Below are 22,051 nucleotides of genomic sequence, written 5' to 3'. Positions count from 1 at the left end.
AAGAAAATTCAATTTCTAGCCAAGTGGACGGCGTTATTTTGATAAAAAAGAGAGGATTACGTACGGCAAGCTTTAAAACATGTAATCGATGCTGCGCTTGCAGTTTTTGTCAAGTATTGATCACGAGCTTAGAGCGGAGAGTAAAAGCGTACGCTGTATAATTTTGGTAGTAACGAGAGAGAGTATATATCTACGACCTCGACCGTGTCAATACGAGAGAGAAACTTCAGGGACTTTTTGCGCATCCCTGATGGCATCATGAACATCGTGGAAATCAATGTTTCAGTAACATCACAGCTATCAATTAAATATCTTGTTCTTTCGTTTGCATTCGCATATTATGATCGCACCTCAAGATTATTCTCTATGAGAGACTATATTTTGCGACCGCAATAATTCTTAATTTTAGTATAAATAAATCATATCAATTATATATAAGTAAACTTAAACATGCAAGACAAACAACGGAGATGCAAAATAAAAGGCTTAAGCTATGCAGTAAAATAAGGTGGAAAACACGATTAAAAAGTAAAAATTTCAACAACCAATTACATCTTTGCTTTGACATGCGTGAGCGGTGTGAAGGATTTGTCTCAGAAATGAACATTTTCAATCCTTCCACATCACAGATATTTATAAAAGTGCAAAAAATGTGCGGTAATGAATTTTTTGCGATTCAACATTGCTTTTGATAAAGCATACTGAAAAATTAAGAAGAGAGCAAAAATTTGTGCGTCACTCTTGTGATATCGTGCGACTATATTCAGAAACAATATCAACATAATAACAATAAAGCAACATTATTATAAAAGCGATAAAATTGTAGACATATGGCATATTAATATAAAAATATTTTTTCGAATACATAAAACTTCTCAGAAGATATACATATAAAGAGGCATTTTAATAAGCGTGTAAGAAAGCTGTTTAGTCGTAATTTTCGGTTGTTTTTGCAGATTTATAGCTTAAAATAAAAGTTGGAATTATTTCAAATGTTGCTGCAAAACGTCTAAGCAATTTTGCAAGCAATTTAAAAAACAAAAAAGTGTAATCAACAATGATAATGCCGACTTACCATTATCGTCGATAACAAGTTGCACATGTTGCATGACTTCCTCAACAACTAGCGTTATTTTGTTATTGACCGCTGCGCGAAACATCTCCATCAGTATACGCCCAACCATTTGCCTGCAACAAAAAAAGAGAAACGGTGACGTTAGTTCACCGGTCGGATATTGTGCATAATATTATCGATTTGCGTATCCTGCAACACGTATAAGTTATTCTGAATTGGCTCGTGCGAGATAAGATACGTTTGAATGAAAAAAGTCTAAAAAAAATGTGTTGCATTACTCGCGCTGACGCCATGAGTGGCATAATTTATATCTACAATAACTCTCTATTGATATTGTACCATATATTTTTATGGAATCAATTCAATTATATTAATACAAATCGCTACCAACGAGCAACTTTGCGTTGCCGTTTCCAATAACTGGATAGAATACCTGACGGAATTTTCCGATGTAAGTCAACCCAAGGTGTGTTTGACATTCGCATATTCGCTTTCTAAGATATGTTTGCGCTCCACTCATACATCATCTCACTTCCTCATGGTGATCGTTCTTTTTCTCTAATATTGCTCGACGTAGTCAACCAATCGTTATAGGTTCTCATTTCTTATCAATAACCACGTACATTGCATATATCGTCTCACTCGCTCTCACACGATCTGATACTTTTTTATCTATGCTATAATATTATACAATTACTGCGATTAGTTTTGTAGCCTTTCTCTAGATTAGTTAATTACTTTACATAAATTAATTTGGACTATAATATATTAAAGAATAAAATAAAAAAACATTTTTATATTAATTTTTTTATAACTTCTAGAATAATAAGGACCAATTCATAAATTAAGTAAATTATATTCTTTTTTGTCTAATATATTTAAAGTATTATATATTCTGCAAAAGTTGGAAATGCAGTTTAGGAGTAATAATTCATTATAATAATTGGATAAAGGAATGTGTCTAACGTTAAATTATTGCTAAAAAGAAGACGCAAGAATAAATTTTATATACTTTTGTTCGTCTTATCTTGATGTTCATAAAAATTTCGATAAACTCGGTTCGATAATTAAATACATCAATATAAGCATGATTTAATCAGTATCTGTTTAAGCCCGAAAGAAGGAGACAGAGGAATCTGCGAAGATACTGAAGCAAGATATTGAGAAGCAACATGTGTCCACCTTAACGACCGTGCACATGATATACCCAACGTTGAAGTGCTAAAAGGAAAATATAAGAGCAAACGCCGCGAATTCCAAGACGGCCGATTAGCTTCATCAATTATTCATACTCGTCCGCACATTTCGGCGCATTCGGCTCGGTGAAAAATTCCAGCGAACTCGAATAAGTTCGATAATTAAATACATAAACCGAGTTAGGCTTCAACACGGCCATCTCTCGAAGCTGTAAGCTATAAAGGAAGAAGACGAAGGAGAAGAAGAAAACACCGAGTATCGAGGCAAACAAGCATCAGGACAAGTACGACAAGGAAAACGAGACGGGACGAGACGACGTTTGCGGGCAGCGCACCATCATCGCAGGCCATGAAGGCGGCGGCCGCCCTCCTCGACGAGTGGAATCGAAGACGAAGAGCAGGAAGTGGAAGACGAAGTATCGCCGCCGTGTAGTTCGATCACGCTACCCTTCCCTTATCCTCCGTACCCCTGCGTGCCCTTTCCCGCCCGGCGTGACTTCGCCCCACCGCGACGCCGGGGGACCCTCCCCTCTCGCAAGGGAGACGCGAGAATGCGCGCGAGTGGGGTCGAGCGGTGGTGCCGCGGACGAGGTAGGGAGAGCGGCGGCGGAGCGTCGGCGGTGGTGGAGGCGACACCAACGGAACACCGCCGGCGGTGCCCCACCAGGAACGCAGCGACGCATCGCCGAGTGGGGCAGAAGCGTTCTCCAAAGTAGTTGGAGAACGTGCGGCTAAACGGTACCGCCCGTGAACGCCTACCGTCCTGGCGCAAACATGGCCGCCGACCGCGGCGGCGGCGGCGGCGGCGATGACGGCGGTCGCAGCGGCAACGACGACGACGTCGACGAAAGCGAGGGAGAACGAAGACAGTCTTCCCTGTGGAATTTCGGGAGTAGGCGCGCGCGCGCGCGACCGCGCGTCTCGCGGGTCTCCGCGCGCGGAAATCCCTCCCGAACGTGCGTATCGTCTGCTCCCATGCGCCCTCTACCCACCTGTACATTTTGCAGGGCGACGACTTAGGTTCATTTCGCCTGGACCCACAGACACCCCCTGGCCCAAAATTGAAGTACGAGCGCCGACACTTCCCTACGGCTTACCACGCGCATGATCGCCGTAGTTTGCGAAGATCGATAAAGAACGCGGCGTTTTCTTCCTCCCTCTCACGCGCACAAGCAACGTTGTAGTTGTATACATATAATATATACATTATATATATGTACACATACATATATAATATATACATATATACAATGTGTACAAGGAGGAACTGATTTTAGGTACCAACGATTGATGTGGACTTTTTCCGTGGTATCGTAATACATATCGATTGTACGCCACAGGGTTGCGAGCGAAATAAACTTGGACACGTCGGAAATGCAAATTCGTATACTTTGTGAGTCGAATCTTCACTTGAAAAATTGTAGAATCGTTGAAAAAAATTATCCTTTCATTTTATTCCTTCTAGTTAACTTTTTGATTAGCAAGTAAATGATAAAACTACACCGCTAGAACGATGCTCTGTATTAAAATAATTTTTTGTAATTTGGGGTGTGTAAATCTTTTTAAACTTGTAGTAGACGAGGAGGATAAAAATTATTTCATCAAGATTAAAACATGATAAAAAAATGTTTTTGATGCAATTTCATTATTCACTCTTAGTAGTAAACAGAATAAAAGTAAAAGTAAATGCCAATTTTCCGATAATAAAAGGTTCGCCATTTTATAGTTAATGGCGCGCAAGTGTTTGCAGTGATCGGTTTTTCGGTTAGAAAATAATCTATAATTAATTTTAAGGCATTAAAAATATTTTTCATTAATAATCAAATTCTTAAAATCAATTCTTCTAATAATTTTATCTAATACTTTTGATTAATAATTTAATTTGATTAATCTAAAATAATCTTTGTCCTGCTCTTATATGAACGTGACCTTCTTTGGCTTAAAAAAATAAAAAAATCTCTGAGACATTGATCTTTCTTCCAAGGAAAATGCAATAAGCGACAAAAGGAAATAACCGCTTCTTTTTCCATTCAAAGATCGTTTTACAAAAATTAAAAATAAAGGAATAAAAAAAAGCATTAATGTCACCTCTACAAATATCCCCTCGTAAATTGAGAAATTCTCGCTAGCGTTTCAGAAAAAGGTCATTTATGGTCACTTTTTTGAAAACTTGCAGTCAGACACAGATTTCCGGAAAATGTTGACCTGATACTCTTTTACCGCTCTGTAAATTTATTAGATTCCGTTAACATTCCATTTTCCGATAATACTTTTCTCTCTGTCGATAGTTCGAACACAGGCACTTCGACAGTCTATTGTCTTATCTACAGACAAATGCACTAGTCGAGAATGATAAAGCAAATCAGTAGGAAGTAAGAGCAAAATGACTTATAACCCAGGGAATATCTCAAAGATACTTTTTAGCCATGCTAATAAAACTAGATGTTGCGCATAGAAAGAGAATTTCTCATCGGATCGAATCCGACGAAGTACACCCCAAGAGAACTAAAAGAATTCTCGAATAGTTCAAACTTCAGAATGTGAAATCAGTTACGGCCGTTTTCTATAGAATGTTTTCTATAGAAACTAAAAAGTAGACCAGCAAGGGAGGATACTGTATCCCTGCGAGAAAGAAAAAATCCATAAACAGGGGAAAAAGTGTCTTGTTTATGTGTGAGCGTGCCTTGAAGGCCCACGAGGAGAATCTATATCTCGATCGTGAGCCAAGTATGTGTCCGCATTATCGAATCAAACCTTGAAGAAGTTCAATTCGAAGCTCGTCTCTAAATTCGGCTCAAGGTTTAACTCGTTAATGCGAATCATCCTTTAAGATTGAAAATAACTTCTTCACATACTTCATGAGTGAAGATAACTTGAAGATTGAAAATGACTTCTTCACGTACTTCACGAGTAAAGTATATTAGGAAGGATTGGGGCATATTACTGAAGCTAAGTGTCATAGAAAAAAAGAGAATGAGTGACAGGATTAAAAGGGAAAGATGGGCGTTTCTTTATTTAAAATACATGAATATTTCAGATAATCGCCTCTTGGATTTCGAGCTCTCCTTAGTCTCATCACCGACACCTGTCCTAGCACGTACCCTCTCGAAAACCGTTCCGCGGGCTTAAGACTTGTACTCAGTACTGATAAGATCATTGCTGTCTTTGAATTTCCGACTAGTATAGGAAGCTGAGCAGGTGCGCACATGACGCGCGGAAGAATTTTTTTGACCGCTGAAACAGAACGGTGGCCACGTGACAATCCGTTAATTGAGAGAGAGAGAGAGAGAGATAGAGAGAGAGAAAGGTGGATTTCTCTAATCAAGATGCGTGTTTCCCAAATCGAAATTATTTTTACGCAGTAATTAATAACGCTAAACAAGTGTAATACGCGTATCTTTAACAATACAAAAAAATTCCTCTATTCTCACATAAAGTTTTTATCAAAAAAATTTAACTTTATTAAGAATTAAATGAATAGAAAATTGTTGTCAAAAGTTACTTTTAGAAAGATCTTGAAATTACAAATCTTTTATGTCAAAAATTACAAGTTTTTTACATCAAAATTGTTTTAACAAACGCTTCAATGCTTCCGTTTATATCATAAAATTATTTTATAAAATGAGTAAGAAGCAATTTTTCATTGCATTTATTATTTCACAGACAGTCCCTTTATTCTACAATATAAAATTTTAATAATATACATTTTTAATGTCAATCTTTTTTCGGTTTAACTCGGTCAGTTGATTTCGGTCTGTTTTAACATATCTCGATATGAATACGCAAGAAAGTTATGACAGAGAGGAAGTAGAGAAAAGGAGAGAGAAAGAAAGAAAGAGGGAAATTAAGATTCGTTGACTTTTGCTTTAATCTTTCCACGCGAGTTTGTGATACCGGAAAGAAGATCGAACGGTATGTCTTGAGTATCGAACGAGATACAATATACGCGGCGAAACTATGCGGCGGTCTTGTCCGATGGGCATCAGGTCGATCGGACGGACATGCGATTCGCGGGCGACCAGTTTTGCGGAGCCGTTCAACAGCGCCGGCTTTCCGTCTCTTCCTTTCACCCGCGCGGTGACGTTAAGGCAAAAGAGAAGGAAGACGATGAAGAAGAAGAGAAAACAAGAAGAGAAAGAGAAAAGGAGAGTGGAAAAGAGAGAGATGTCTGGTAGCGGAGTCTCCGTGCTACGAAGGGGCTATAGAGAGAAGGAATGTTGTTGTTGTGCCGGGAAGCGGCGTTTGCACCGACGGAGGGGAGCGGTGGAGTGAGGCGCGGTGGTATGACCGGCGGCGTGGAAGAACTCGACGTGAGGAGAGAGAAAGAGAAAGAGAGAGAGAGAGAGAGAGAGAGAGAGAGAGGGAGAAAAAGAGAAAGAAAGAAGGTCCGAATGGGGGAGGTAGAGGAAGAAAGAGACAGAACGATAAGGGGGAAAGGAAAGAGGGCTGGTGGAACGGGATCGAGAGAAGGGGAAGACGAAGAGGGTGGCGACGCGCTGGAGGGGAGGCGAAGTCAATGCACCGCGGGGGAATGCAACGCGCGCCAAGCAATACGGGGCCCTACGTCAGAGAGTACATTCTACCGCACTTTACGACGCACCGTTTTTTTCTTCTCTCTCTCTCTCTCTCCCTCCTACTCGTGGCTACTATACACGCACATGCGTCAGCGTTGTTTCAGTTCGGCATCGAATCCGTCTCGCACTTATTGTACGCGATGCGACACAGTGGATTGCACATTATTATTGATGTGCACTTTCAAATTCGAAAATGCTTTTTCGTGAGAAAAACTATCGATTTACGCTGATGTATATATGATAATTACAACGAAATTAAGCAATTTGGCAGTATCAGTTGCGTAATTAATTCTTTTACATTTGCCAGTCTCACGCACGTCTGCTCTTGTATACTCGTCTATCTTGGTTGCTTTCATTACGATCAGCACGCGCGCGTATCGTATCCCGTGGCGTGCACCTGTTCGAGTATAAATTTCAAATCTATTTAACCGAATTTCGAGCCGTTGGATCTATTAGTTGTATTCATTATAATAGGGCAATATTTTTTTGTCAGGATATGATATGTTGCGAACGTTTCAAAATTTAGTAAATACATAATACTTGAAATAACAAACAATACTTAAATAATAATTACATCTCTCTCTGTATAAATTTTTCATTAAATTCGTTTTATTAAATCGTGTCTATTGCATTTTTATCGGTTAAACGATAAATTGCATGTTCAAATATAACATGCCGCAAAATATGTATCTATCAGTTTTGTAACATTGTTCAAACAGATTGCTTACCGCATAAGAAGAAACGCGTCCGTTACGGAGATAAGATTTTAAGCGTATCGGCTACTAAAAATTCCTTCTTTTTCTAGTCATTACTACTGCACTATTACTGCTATCATTTGTCATTGGTAGTATTGCGACAACGAGATCATCGCGATAAAAAGTTTCGGATGTCTCGGGCGGGCTACATGCGTTGCTACTCATTGGAACTTACTGAAGTATTATCAAATTATTGAGTAGCAAAAAACTTTTGCATTTTACTCGTAACCCTGAAAATACCAAGCAATGTCTCAAAAAACGCGCGCGTCTCCGCACGAGGGATCGCGCGATACAACAACACAACGTCGGCGGACGGCGTGTGGTCCTCCTCCCCTCCTTGCTGCTGCTTCACCTACCCCTCGCTGGTCCGGTCACTCGGCCGTTCGCATTGGCCTCCTTCTCTCGCGCCACACATTCGCTCTCTTTTGTGACGCTCGTACTTCTTTCGCACGCGAAGAAATACACGAAGAGAGAAGCGAAAGAGAGAGAGAGAGAGAGAGAGACAGAGTGTATGTGCGAGCGAACGAACGCTACTACGCACGTTATACGCGGTGTGCTCGTGTGTTCGTATACGCGATCGTATAAAGGGTACAAGGTTCCGCGTGCATACATGTACGTACGTACATGGGTACGTGTTAGGAAACGCTGCTGCTGCTCCTGCTGCTGTCGCTGCCGCCGCCGCCGCCGTCGTCGGCGTCGTTGTCTGAGTGGGAGGGGAGGCAGCGTGAGTAGCGTGTGTACGCGCGGCCGGCGGGCGCATGCGCGCAGCGGCCGGCGAGAGGCGCACTGAATGAAATCTCCCACCACCTCCACCAGAGACGTCGCCGCCACAAAACGCACACACGTAAACGCGCGTATCGGACAAGCCGGCCGAGTGCGTCGCGCCGCGTCGCGCCGAGGACGCGGTTACACGATGCGGCGCGGGAACACGCCCGGCTTTTCTCCGTATACCATGTGCACCGGGAAAATCCGCGAAAGAGTGCCACCGAAAGCGTATTTTGCGATAAATTTAGTATCAGTGGGCTGGTGAAGCCTTTATGAAAATTTTTTTGTCGGCATCAATTAAATTTCTTAGAAGTAAATTAAATGTTGAAACAAAGGTAAAATTAAAAAAAAAGTAGAAAAAAATTTGTAAGAACAAATAAGATTCAAAACCAAGCTTGTACTTCGCGAAGGTAAATCTATTCAATCAGTACGGTATGCACAATACCGGATGCTCGAGATCGTTATTCTCGTTACGATCGCCGTCACCGTCATTGTCGACCTCGATCCATGTTATGGAAGCAAATCAGAAATTTCGTTCAGCGAAAGATTGAGCGTTAGAAAGGTAACTGAAATCGTTACAGCGCATGAATTTCGTCAAGTTTCGAAAAACGGTGGCACTCATTGAGAAAACGAACGGAAAAGATTAGGTACTTGGAGCAAGCATGTACGAACAAGCAGATGTCAAGACTATCAAAATAGGTTTACATAAATGAATGTAATATAAAATATAATTTAATACCACTGCCAAATATATAATTTAATATTACACGTTCGTAAAAAATATTCAATAGTCACATAATATGTCAAAGCAATTTGTGATTAAATGAGCCACCGAAATTGCAAGTATAGCGGAATTAAGATGGGGTTTTCATGAAAAATCGTTTGGTGGCGCGTACAGTCGTAAAAAAGAGGGATTTAAGATTCGGCGCGACCGCTAACGTTTAGGCGCGCGCGCGCGACAGCGGCGACGACATATGCCGGGCCCCGTGCGTGCAGCTGCTATATCGTCCATGGGGTTTGGGTCGGTGGGTGACACGTTTCGTGCGTCGTGCACGGCTGGTACACACGCGGGATTCAGCGTAGGTATTGATTTGTGGAACGCACCCCCTCCGGCTCTTACCCTGCCCCGCTGCGCACGTTGTCTCTCTCTCTCTTTCTTTCTTTCTCTCTTCCTCCCTTTCTCTTTTCGCACACGGAGTGCGTTTCACGCGTGCACACATATGAGCGCAACGCGTACGTGTGTGCGTGCCGTTCTTCTCTTTTCCTCCTAGTTACGGACGCGGTTCGGAGACCGCTCGCTCCCCTCCGTGCGCATCCCGTCGGCCATACGCGGGGTGACTGCATCCTTTGGGTGGGTCAGGGCCAAAGAGACAGACGAGAATAGAGCGGGGATGCGCGAGACGAGGTCGAGAGAAAGGACGGGGAGAGGTAGGGGAGAGGAGGGAGTTTGTCAAATCTCTACCGAGGTCTCTGCACCCTGTGATTTCGCGTCAGCTGGCTCCGCCGTATTCTTATTACGGCAGGACTTTAAGGCTCGTTGAAATATTTTTGCGCTTATCGATCTCGAAGATCGACGCGCGCCCGATCAACAACAAACTTATCGCGCCCACCTTTGAGTCGCAGATCGGAGGTGATATATAGTTTCTGACGGTTCAGAATCGGGGAACAAAGAGACCGTTATGTTATGATCTCTGTACTATCAGGAATTCAATTCAGTTATTACAGTAGCTCCTCTGTTATACGGGATAAACGTCTGCGTATTATTCCGCGCAAATTAATGCGTACCTCGAAAAATTGTATAATTCAAAAGTAAATTGGAGCGATTCTTCATATTTATGAAATTATATCTGTTTGTTCAATCTGTTAATATAAAGAGTCGTGGCATTTCAAGTAATTTTTTTTTTGCGAAACTTGAAAATAATTTTACTAAAATTTGTAAAACTGCTAGACTTAGACTTTCGTGATGAATACTACTGAAAACTGCTTGGAAAGCTATGTAAAAAGGTCATTTTGTGTTCGATCTGTTTTAAGATTTCTTTTAAGATAAAAGAAACATCCCTAGAACAGGTCACGATCGATAATACACTATAGCCGCCGTTAATCCCGTCAACGGCGCCGATCGACAACCGATACTGCCGGGGCCGCGTTCCCATGAGCGCGGAGGGTCAATCCCGGGACCGGGGCGTAAAAGGAAGCGCGATCGAAGGACACGGCGAAGAAGGCCAACTGGGGAAGGCTCATCTCAAGCAGGGAGAAAGAGAAAGCGCGGCGGGAGAGCGCGAGAACGCGCGTAGTGAGAACGCGTCGCGATGGACGACCCGGTATGTATCCCCGACAACGACGACACAAACGTGCCTCTTCTGCGTGCCGGTCCGCACGCGTATGCGTGCGTGCGTGCGTGCGTGCGTGCGTACGTGCGTGCGTGCATGCGTGCTCGACCGTACGTATCGTGAGGGCGTGGAGGAGAAGAGGCGCGCCACTACACCGGTGGTATAAGAGAGAAGCGGTCCGTTCCCGGGAGTGGCAACGGCGGCGGCGGCGGCGGCGGCGGCAGAACGATGTAAAGGATGCGAGAGTGGCCCGCGGAGGCGGAGTAGCCGACCGGAGAAAAAAGAAACGAAGGACCGCGAAGGAGAGACGAGGAGAGAGACAGGGTGGAGGAACAGGGAGAGGCAAACGGCCGAAGTAAACAAGTGGAAGCGGTGGAACGGGGACGAGTATCGGTCAGCGCGGTGCATTTGGTGCATTCCTGCAGTCTGCGCCGTGCCGCGGGGCCCCGAGTGAGCGGGAGAAGAAGAGAGATAGCGAGACAGACGGACGGATGGACGAACGAACGAACGAACGAACGGACGGACGGACGCGGCGGGAGAGGAGAGGAGGGGGTGGCGGCATCCGAGAGGGCAGGAAGGCGAAGGGAGCGAGAGCGAGAGAAGAGAGCTCTGCAACGCGGCACGCCACTTTGGACCGACGGACGTAAACCGCATTCCCGGCCGTGACCTTCGCTAGGACATCGCCACTGCCCCCACCCCCGACGCCTTCTCCCTCCCCGTCCCCTTTACACCCCCCCTCCTCCCCCGCCGTCATCCCCGTTCCGCATCGTTCGTAGCCCTCCGTTTCTCTCTTGCCCTTTCAGCCGCGCGCGCTTCGGATGTTCCTTCCCTCCCTCTCTCTCTCTCTCTCTCTCTCTCTCGCACAACTACGACGCCGAAGATTCACGCAGCATCGTAGAAGCCGCATCTTCGACCACTCTGCGTCTTCCCGCCCTCCCTTCTCACGCGGCCCTTCGATCGCGCCGTACTCGCGGGCGCGCGAAATCGCAATCGATTGATGAAATCTATATTTTTGTCTCTTAAGTTGTCTCCATTTCTTTTAACGAAAATTTCTTTGATACAGAATTAATAAAGCGACGTCGAAATGATTAGAGGATGAGGGTGGAGAGAGATAATTTGCTACTACGTTTTCTATTATCTTTCATCGAAATAGTATAAGTATCTTATCACATTAAGTTGATGATTTGCAAGTCCGCGCGTATAAAATTGATACGACAAAAAAAACAAGTAATTTTCTATTAGTCGACTCATCCACTGATTTCGCGTAAATTCGGATAACGGATGACGTACGTGAAGATTATCGTGCACACAAGTAATCGCCGCCTTCGAGAACTTCGTACTTATAATTGCTTCATAGCTCGTCTAATCTCCTCGATTGGGCCCGCTACGGGCGAGTTATCGCGGCCATCAATTGACGTATTTTCGACGGCGGAATCTAATAACTCGGACCCCGGAGAGAGAGCGAGCGGGAGAGCGTGCATGATTCAACACGATGATTCAGGGAGCCGGGCAAATTTCGGGGAACGCGCGACACAAGTCACGTGTCGTCACGAGCAGAGATCGTCGCCGATGTGGTTGATATCCCAACTTTGAAATGTGACTTAAGTCTTAAGATGACGATTTTAATTTTCTACCGAGACTATCAAGATCGCAGAAGCGGCGTCTATGAGAAGAAAAGAGCACGGGAAATGTATCGAAGGAAAACGGGAGAACTGAAGAAGCAACGAGGGGTCAGAAGACCAATTAGGGCACGGCCCTAAAGAATTTCAAAGTCTGCCCTCGCTTCGCTCTTTCTCTAATTTACGAGCGGTCGTCCTGAATTCGTGCAAATATTTGTCGAACGTCCGACTAACGGACGTATACGTGTATACGAGAAGGGGGGAAAAAAGAAGGAAACGGAAAGAGGTGGGAAAAATGAGGGAATGAAAGGCGGAGGGGGAGAAGCAAGCTAAAGGAAAAAATGCTGAAAGCAAAAAAGTCATTCAGAGTTTTTTTAAGTTTTTTCCGCATTATCTTTTCGCGAAAATCAAGGATGTATCTTTCGGCACTATACACTCCGTTCCTTCCAAATTACGTTCCCGTTCTAGTTCCAAAGAGACTTCTCTCTTTGAGGAACGCCGACATCTAGCCGGAAGTGCCTACTGAAAGATATTCGTGCGAGGGTCGAGAAGGCGAGAGAGAGAGAGAGAGAGAGAGAGAGAGAGAGAGAAGGCACACCAAGTACCTGGAAGTCGTGTTAACACGCGCTGCTGGACGCTACAAGCCGCTCCAATTAGCATCTCCTTTTTTTCATCGACTCTCTCTCTCTCTCTCTCTTTACGCCTTTTCTCTCGATGGTATTCTTCTCGACTAAACGCGACGCGGCACATCGTCCGGAGAAGCGAGCACCTGTTGAACAGTCCCTCGCACGCGCGGAACGACCATCGCAGAAAAGTATTGATTCGCGTATCGAAAAAAGAGACAGTCGGAATTTTCAGGAGATCCGAGTTTCGACAAGCGACTCTTACCACAGAACCGAAATACAAAATAAACTTTGTAAATGAGTTATAAATCGTCCCAAACTAATTGAGATCGTTATACAAAATGTCAAAATCGTCATCAAACTTATCTTGATAAATTAAATGTTTGATGCTGTTAACGTTCAGGAACGCATCTTGCGCGTCAGCTTTCAATTTCGTGTCCATAAATAAATCTGAAGTTAATGCGATAAAATCGATTTCAATCCCCGTACGCAATTACAAATGTATAATCTCTCACCAAATAACGTCTGTGCGCAATAAAATGAGAGTTGTAACCAATAAGCCATCAGCTGCAAGCGCCATTCTTGTTGATACGTTTATCTCAGCAACAAGTTCAAAGAGTCAAGTGTGTAGGCATTAGTGATTCATAGGCTCCAATAATACCAAATGCACTTCGTGAATTATTAGGCGACAGAGAACGGTATAACAACATAATCGCAGTATAAACAATAGGGATACTCGGTAACTTCAATTCCCTTCTCTTAATTGCAATTTTAATCGCAAGAACAAAGACCCATACGTATTCTATGGGTCCCTCATGATCAAAACTTCATCGAAGATAATTTATAATATTGAATCGAATTGGAAATTGGCATCACTGTCGTGTGCGTGCTGATTCTGTATTTACGGCGATTAAAAAAAAAAGTGCAAGCTTACGTCAACGACGATTACTATCGTCCCACGCGTACGCTCCTGGACGGAACGCGCCGGCATCTTAATAATTCGGGAGACGCTCGGGAGAGATATGAATGGGAGAAGTAGGAATGGCGTGGCGTTGTTTACCGTCTAGCAGAAACGAAGAAGTATCCGCGTACACGCCGACAGAAAAACGACGGGGGGAAAGAGCGAGGACGTAGAAGGGTACGGCACAGGAAAGATAAAGAGAGAGAAAGAGAGGGAAAGAGAGAGAAGAAAGAGAATGCAGGAGGAGGGGGGGATTTAGCCGGACCCCAGCGCAGGGACGGATTTAGTCGGGAGTCGGGAGAGCGTGTGCGAGGAGCCGAGGCACACAGAGGATCTGGTACGAGAGACTGTGGGGGCCCCCAGGATTCGAAGAAAGAAGAAACGTAGAGTCAACGACCTAACGAGGAGAGCCGTCGCGCGGTATTAAGTCGCGCTCGGGACTTTATTGCACGCTCTCTCGCGCGGCCTCGCGCCGAGTTCCCTCCACCATTACCCGATGGTGGCCGGCGGGCAGTTATGCGCGATTAACGAGAGTCTTTTGATTCGATTACGGGCACCGCGCGCGAGGCAATAAGCCCGCGTACGTTCGTGCAAACATCTCGATTTCAGATATCACGCAACCGTGCTCGCCGATTGATGAAAAACGGCGTGAGATTTACACATCTAAAAATTGATCTATGATACTTCTCTCTCTCTCTCTCTCGTCTCTTTCACTTCATCTCTCGGGGACATCAGTCACAAGACACATAGCAGAGCACCGACGAAGTTTCCATTTATGTGACGAGCATTTAAATGCCGCGTGGCTTCGTCCTGCGGTATCTCAAAGAGATCGACGAAACCCGCAATTATAATCTCGTCAGGAATGATTGAGTTCACCGAAATTATAGCGATTTCGAGCGAGATGCAGCGGCCGCGTGGATCGTGCTTGACGTATGCATGCGAGGCGATACGGATTTTTTTTCTCGTGGATCGCACGGGCGCGCGCGCGCAGTCATGCGACTATTTCCTGTCACATTCCTCGCCTCGGATTCCAACGCGCGGGGCCTCGCATCGAGTCGTATGAATGACCGTCGCGGCGACGTGGATACACGGTCGTCGATCTCCTGACGTCATGTCGGCGGCGACAGCGGCGCGCGGCGGTCGTGTTACGACCGTGCGACCGTTATGTGACCGATTGGCACACGACACAACCGACACCGACAGAGAAACGTCCGATGTATGCACTCCTGGCCGCGGCATTCGTCGCGTCGCGTTGCAAGTAGTCGTCTTGTCAGTCGTAGTAGACGTGAGGATCCATCTGTCTCTCAGCCCGCGATTTCGCAGAAGAGTAATCTCCTTCGAGACATATTCGTCGAATTTCTTCAGCTTGCCGCGCGATCTTCGATACCTTCGACACCTGCGAGACACAGCCTCGAGATTCGGTGCGACTACACGACTTGCAAAAACCGGACAGTGCGAGACATAAGAAATTTATTATCGCGAAAAACATAAATATTTAAATACTTATAAAGTCTTCTTCTCTTTTGATAATTTAATATAAATTTTACAAAATTATTCAGATTTTTTTTTTCGTACGAATGTTGAACACATAGACATTTTATATAAAAATGTAATTGTTATAAAGAAGCTATATGTTCTTCTTGCATGATATAGAAACATAGTGGAATCGCAAGGGAATTTTTCAGAAACATTTATCGGGCACGTATCGAAGGAGATCCGGACGCCGTTGGAATATCTCTCTCTACTTATCTCCGGCAATGCGTGCGCTCGCGCTACGGCTCGTACGAGTCAATTATGTGCGCGCTCGGCTGAATTAACGATACGGGAGAAAGAGAGAGAAAGAGAAAGAGAGGGAAAGACGCGCGTCGAAAGACGTGCGCATCGGTATCGCGACGCGTTACAACGAGGGATAAACCGAGCGCGAGCGTTGTTCCGAATAATTCTGAATCGGCGCGATTAAAAGCCCGGCGGCGGCTGTTTCGGCGAGCGAGATTGATATGGAGATTAAAGAGAGGTGAACTCTTCCACCTCGCGAGCGAGAGAGCGAAAAGAAAAACCGGCGAGGGAAGAAAGAGGGAGAGGGGTGAAAGGGATCCTCGAGGGGTTAAGGGAGTGTACGAGGGAAAGAGACATAGAGAGGCATATATGAGACGAGGATTGAGGGAGCGGAGGAGAGAGGGGGGGGGCAGAGGAGGACGGGGAGAGGGTCAGTAGCTCCGCGTTCTCATGCATTCCGCTCTGTCATGGCGGCCGCAGACCGCTCAGACACTCTTCGTTCGTCCTCGTCGTGTGTACCTGCACACACCGCGGCGGCGGGCCCCGGCCGGCCTCGTTGCCCTCGCTGAAAGAGGAGAAAAAGAGCGATCGAGGAAAGGACGGAGAGGAAACGACGCGCTCTCCTCTGTGCGCACGCGGTGTTTATTGGGTATTCGGGGACACGAGTCCACTAGGAATACCGGGGGCCCCGCGATCATTCGCGGCAACGCGCGCGCGCCTCGTGGACGCTCGCGCGACGTTTACGATTCTGAATCCATGTAATATCGGGCATCCTTCTGCCGATCGTTATCTCGGTAACGTTCTCCGATTTAATCACCGATATTTTTCCTCACGAAACTCACAGGTCCTTTGGCCTGATTGATTCCAGAAATTTGTAATATTCCGTTTATGATGGTCAAGTACTGTCGATCTTAATACTATATGTCCCGGGAAAAATGGAAATCTTATTTTTGGAAACAATTCTTAATTATTAGATGTAATAGGGCGAAATATCTTAAAAGTGGCAGACTGATAATTAGAATTCGCCGCGCGATAAATTACCTCGGGAGCGAGAGAGCGACGGTGCGCACAAGAGAGAAAGGGAAAGAGGAAAGGGGAAGGGCGAAGAGAGCACGACGAGGGTTGAGACGGGTGAGGAGGGGAGGGTGAGCGGCGAGGAGCGCCCACCGCGCTAAATGCTCCGCGGCGAAGGCGCCCGCTCTCACGCTGCTCCGGACCCCTTGCGCCTCGGGCCCCGCGGGCCCTTCTGTACGGCGACGTAAACAAGGCACGGACCGTGGCCCCGAAACGATACGTGTGCACCTATATAACGCGGTCTCCTTTATTCTCCCGCGTTTGGTAATTTGGCCGGCAAACGAGCGAGTTTCGCGCGAATGCGATTGTTCCTATTTATAAAAATGAATGGGGTGATTTATACAAGGTGACACTTTTTATATTGCACGAGCTTATTCTAAAAGCGTTAAGATCTTCATTGAAGTTAGAATTCATTTGCAGCAAGCTAATAGTAATAATGAATTTATATTCGCCCGAAAATATACGATACGGTTTATAAAAGGTGTGCGCCGTATCTGGACAACGAGACAGGTGAGAATAAGTGAATAGATTGCTTCAACAAATTTCCTGTTACAATTCAATGCTAATTGTACTACATAAGCTAAATCAAAATAAATGCAAATTTATATATCACAAATAGAACATAGATTGATTGCAATTAATTCTGGCCCTCGTTTTCTGTCCTTTCAGAATTTCTGTTTAAGAATTATAATTTATATTATCGAATTTTACACCGATATATATTTAATTAAAAAATTCCTTTCGAAGATGCATGCAGGAATTTCGTAACTTGCAGACTTATTTTCTCATAATGCCATTCGTTTTCGCCGCTTTTCTTTGATCAAGCTCGATTTGACGATTTTCGCGAGCAATTCGTCATCCGCTTTGTTGTTATTCATAAGGGTCCGAGGCGGCGTGGCGCGCTCGCGTACGCGGCACGCTGCGAGAGTGTTTGGATCGCATCGGAGGAGAGGCACACGGAACACGGAGGTCGGGACTCTCAGGCGGTCGGTTCGAAGACGGCATTCCACTGGTACCTGTCCTTAACTCAGCCTCCTACAGTTCGCATTCACGGCTCGGCAGCGGGCGAGCGAAAGAAAGAGGAAGGAGAGAGAAAGAGAGAAAAGATCGGCCCACCTATATAACCATAATACAACATACGCATAAGAATCTGGAGGATCTCAACGCGGCGGGCTCGGCCCGCCGCCGAGAGCTTTGCGAACGGAGCAGGCGAGAACGAACGTCCGAGGTAATAAGGCTTGTGGGGAAGAGGAGTTGGGGACTTTATGCGAAACAAAGGGGCTCTCCGCGAGTCACGTGTTTGCTCCCACTCGTTAAAGGGGCCGCGACTCGTTTCCAATTAGGGAAATTAAGCGGAATTCGAAGAAACGCCGAAAGCAACAGTCGTACGTATAATGCTAATGAGTTCAATGTACGATCGAGATGAGCTTTAAGCAGTTCGACGACGAGAAAGCGGCAGAGAGAAAACGTGTGCAAAACAAAAAAAAATGTATCGCTAACTAAGCGACGAGAAGATACGAAAACGAATAAGACGATCCATGGACGGGTATCGAGATCGCGGTGTAACGTAAGCAGGTTAAACGTCCGCGGAAAAATCACCCTGCATGCCCGCGATGCGATATAAACATAGAGATTACCTTCGCGCGTTCGCCGCACACGCGGCATCTAAATTCACTGAGATTACACCAGTTTCGATATCGGGGCGCAAAAAGACGGGAGAGAGACACAGAGAGGCAGCGGTTACGCGAAGCGAGCGCGAAAAAAATGCACGGCAATGATATTCAGGAATGCGATGAGCACGATAAGAGAAACGCCGCCGAGTCGCAGCGCTCGCGTGCGCTTACAAGCGCGGAGGATTCTCGTTTACGAGTGCTCCGAAAATGGTATTACACACCGGCATTGCTATCGTATTACGTTCTTGAAGAAATATATGGTCTCGTAATTTCACGTGCCCTGTTTTCCGGGGCGTCAATCGGTTTTCTCGCTATACTTTCTTCTCATTTTATGTTATACACCTGTCATCGCGGAAATCACATATTTTAACACAATCTAATCAAATGCTAATAACTGTAATTTTATTCTTCAAGGAATGTAATATTAATTGTTCACGCAGCAGTATCAAATTTTTCTGTGTTTCTCTCGCATAAATTTTTCCGATATCATACACTCGATATCTCTTCAGAATGATATTCGCTAATAAAATCAGATTTTATAATCTTAAAGTCTGTAATAATCAAGATATATGTACGCATTAAGAATTTAAATCTCATTTAAATTTATGATAATTGCTTTAGACTAAGCAGTATCTACACTTATTAAGAAAACGGAATCAATTGAGCAGTAAAAACTTATATCCAATGAGCCGAGAAAATTAGCGGTGATCAATGTGCGTACATATGTCACGTAATTACGGCCCTGAGAGTTTGCGGCATGACTCTATACTTGCTTCTAAATATTCAACTTTGCTTATAGTTGCTTATAATTCCGTGATTATTAGGTTAGGATTTATCATCCTAACTAATTATTGTAATAAAAACTTGTAGTTTTACAATTATCTGATAGCATTTATAAACTTTAATATAATTATATTATACATTTTATGAATAGGACAATTGACCAAGTTGTTATTAATTTTTTGCTTAATTTGTTTTCAATGTATCGTAAGATTAATATCATAAGATTTATCGATGTGCATCACAAAACTGAGCAAATTGGATAAATAAATATAAATAAGTCTTTAAATACTTCGTAAAAGGTTCGAGGAAAATAAAGTTGCGAACATTCTTATAATTTCAAGCAGATTTTATCGAATCTAGGTATGTTAATCCAGAATTGTAAATTGCGTATTTTAAGTTAACTGAAGTGTCTTCGGTTTTTCCTGATTGTCGGATCAAAGTCCGCGTGTGAACGGGGAGAACAACACGGTTGAGCACCACTACAGCACCGCGGGCGTACGGCCGTATCGGGAAATATGAATGTAACGTTGAAAACTCATTCATAACATGACCATACGGGGAAACACAAAAAAAAAAAAACAAATTTATACCAATCAATTAAACGGAATGCAATCCGAGAATGTAAGGACGGAGAGTTTTTCCGATCCGCGAGAAACACAGACGTTGATATCGGAGATTCATTCATAACGCAGTCGTATAAAAAAATTGTATTTCGAGTAATAAAACGGTGCGATTGAATCGAACATAATAGAAATGTGATATTTTCATTCAATGGCACTCCGACAATTTCTGAAATAAACGTTTCAATCCTTAAACGAAACTTTCGCTCGCATATATGAAGTTTTCTTTCTCTCTCGTTTTCTCTTTCTCTTTCTTTCTCTTTCGCCACGCACCGTCAACGGCAAAGCAAATGTGGTTAAAGAAGCCGTTACAGGCTCGTGTAAAGCTAATAAAGAGTCGTTACATGCTCGTCTCGATGTTATCTTACCAGTGGTCTTTCCACGTTCATGGCTCCGTTTCACTTTTCTTCATGCACGTTTCGGCGAACAAACGGAACTAACGATCGAACAATCGAGAACGAACGAATGCAGAAACGAAACGAGACGAAACGATACGCACGTATCACCATATACACGATGCGCTCGCTCTTCTTTTTGCCGGCCCGTCGAATATGGAACGCACTGTAGAGCGAGTGAGAGCGGGAAGGAGGGAAGGAACGGGAGGAAGAGGGACGGGTGGGAAAGGAGGAGAGAGGGGGGAAGAGGGCAGGCAGATCGTATTATGGGAACACACACGCCCGAACACGTGTGTCTCGCTTCCTGTGGCGGGCCGGAAGTCTCCGCGCGGCGCACTATGGCGCACCGTAGTGTAGCGTGACCGCGCGCTACGAGGGCCATTAGAGTGCCTCCTCTCCTGAATGGCCAGAAGGAATGGAATCCGAGTACATATCGTGGTCGAAAACTACACCGCGCCGCGTTTTCTCCTCTCGCGCGCTTCCGGTTACTTCGGCATTTCCTTTTCTCCCCCTCCCCGCCCCCTCACTCTTCTCTCTCACTCGCCGGCGAGTCGCGGCGCGCGAGACTGGCGGTCACCACCTACGCCGCATTTATTTTAGTTTCGTCGACGAGAGGGCGGGTTTCCTCGAATCACGAGAGGCCCGGCGAAACGCGACGCGGTCGAACGTACGTGGGCATCCCGTTATAAAACCACGCGGCGCGGCCCCGTTTTTTTTTTCGGGCGAGTCGGCGAGCGCACCGCGATTACACGGACGTAACTGACGTGCGGCGTCGTTTCGTCACCCGCATGACGCCCGCGTCACGATATCCGATCGTTAGTAAGCTCGCACGGCTGATAAGAGCCTACGTGGGAGACTAGGCCTGAGAAACGGGCTTCCGTGAGAGTGTATTCCACGTCGCGCCACCATGCGCTCGCGCGGTTCCATCGGCCCCGTACAGCTTGCACGCGGCACGTATTACTGCTCGTGGTCCCTCGCGTCGCGAACATCCCTCCGAACACTTTTTCGGAGCACCAGTGTCACACCGAGATACTTTCGTCCAATCCGACTGCGCGTGTCCGTGTCTCATATTCATGCGTCGCACACGGAAAACCACGTCGTCGATCACGCGCGCGCTGGCACGGCCCTCGCGTTTCGTCTGTAACCTATCCGTCTCCCGGTTGCACCTTGGCATCGTTTCTTCCGTGCCACTATCGCGAAAGTAGCTGTTCAATATTGCATTCATTGTCGCGCACATATTGTATTTAATCCTCAGTCTCTGTCACTTGCACACAAACGCACGAATGTCCATGTGGCCGAACAAAAAGAAACAATAAAAAAAAAGAGGGGTGGGGGGGAGAAGAGTCACGAGGAGAGCAACGTGCGCGCGTTCTCACGCGCGCACCACCGTGTCACCGCTGTGGCGGCACCGGACGACAAGAATACAACGTACTCGCACGACGGACCGTGCCACACTGAGAATGATCGCTTGCGCGTCACGCTCGCGCCAATGCGCAGACGCCAGATGCGCACTCGCGGTACGCACGACGCGGCAAAGGCAGCGCGCCGCGCGCTCGCTTGCTCTCTCTCTTTCTCTCGCGCGCGCGCAAGCGGGCAAGGCAGCAGGCAAGCAGGCAAGCGGGCAGCGCCGACGCAGGCGCGATGCATGCGCGCGGAGGGTAGGGGTAGAGAGGACGTAGCGGTGGGGAGGATATGCGATGCGTTGCCGTGAGTGGCGTGGCGGAGGGCTGCAGGGGGAAAGGGGCAGACCCGTTAGTTCTCAGAAGCGGACTGCCGCCAAACAGAGCTGCAACCGCGTACCGGCCTGGTGGTGGCTGGCTCTCTCTCTCTCT

The 22,051-nt window shown here is 45.6% G+C and overlaps 1 protein-coding gene across 5 annotated transcripts in view; it reads right to left on the bottom strand.

Annotated features, from left to right (window-relative positions):
- The window catches only part of LOC105456010 (serine/threonine-protein phosphatase 4 regulatory subunit 1-like), a 127,351-nt gene that overhangs the window by 13,283 nt on the left and 92,017 nt on the right, over window positions 1-22,051 (bottom strand). For 4 of the 5 annotated variants that reach the window (XM_011699779.1, XM_011699786.1, XM_011699803.1 and 1 more), the window contains one exon: window positions 1,076-1,188. In XM_011699779.1, the coding sequence (XP_011698081.1) occupies window positions 1,076-1,188 (113 nt within the window). Of the gene's footprint in view, window positions 1-1,075; window positions 1,189-20,192; window positions 20,457-22,051 lie in introns of those variants that run through there. The other variant, XM_011699799.1, reaches the window with a different exon arrangement.

This window comes from Wasmannia auropunctata, unplaced genomic scaffold (genome assembly GCF_000956235.1).
Source record: "Wasmannia auropunctata unplaced genomic scaffold, wasmannia.A_1.0 LD336106.1, whole genome shotgun sequence".
Taxonomy (NCBI): domain Eukaryota; kingdom Metazoa; phylum Arthropoda; class Insecta; order Hymenoptera; family Formicidae; genus Wasmannia; species Wasmannia auropunctata.
Note: the sequence above shows the minus strand (reverse complement) of the source record. Positions and strands in the feature narration are given on the sequence as shown.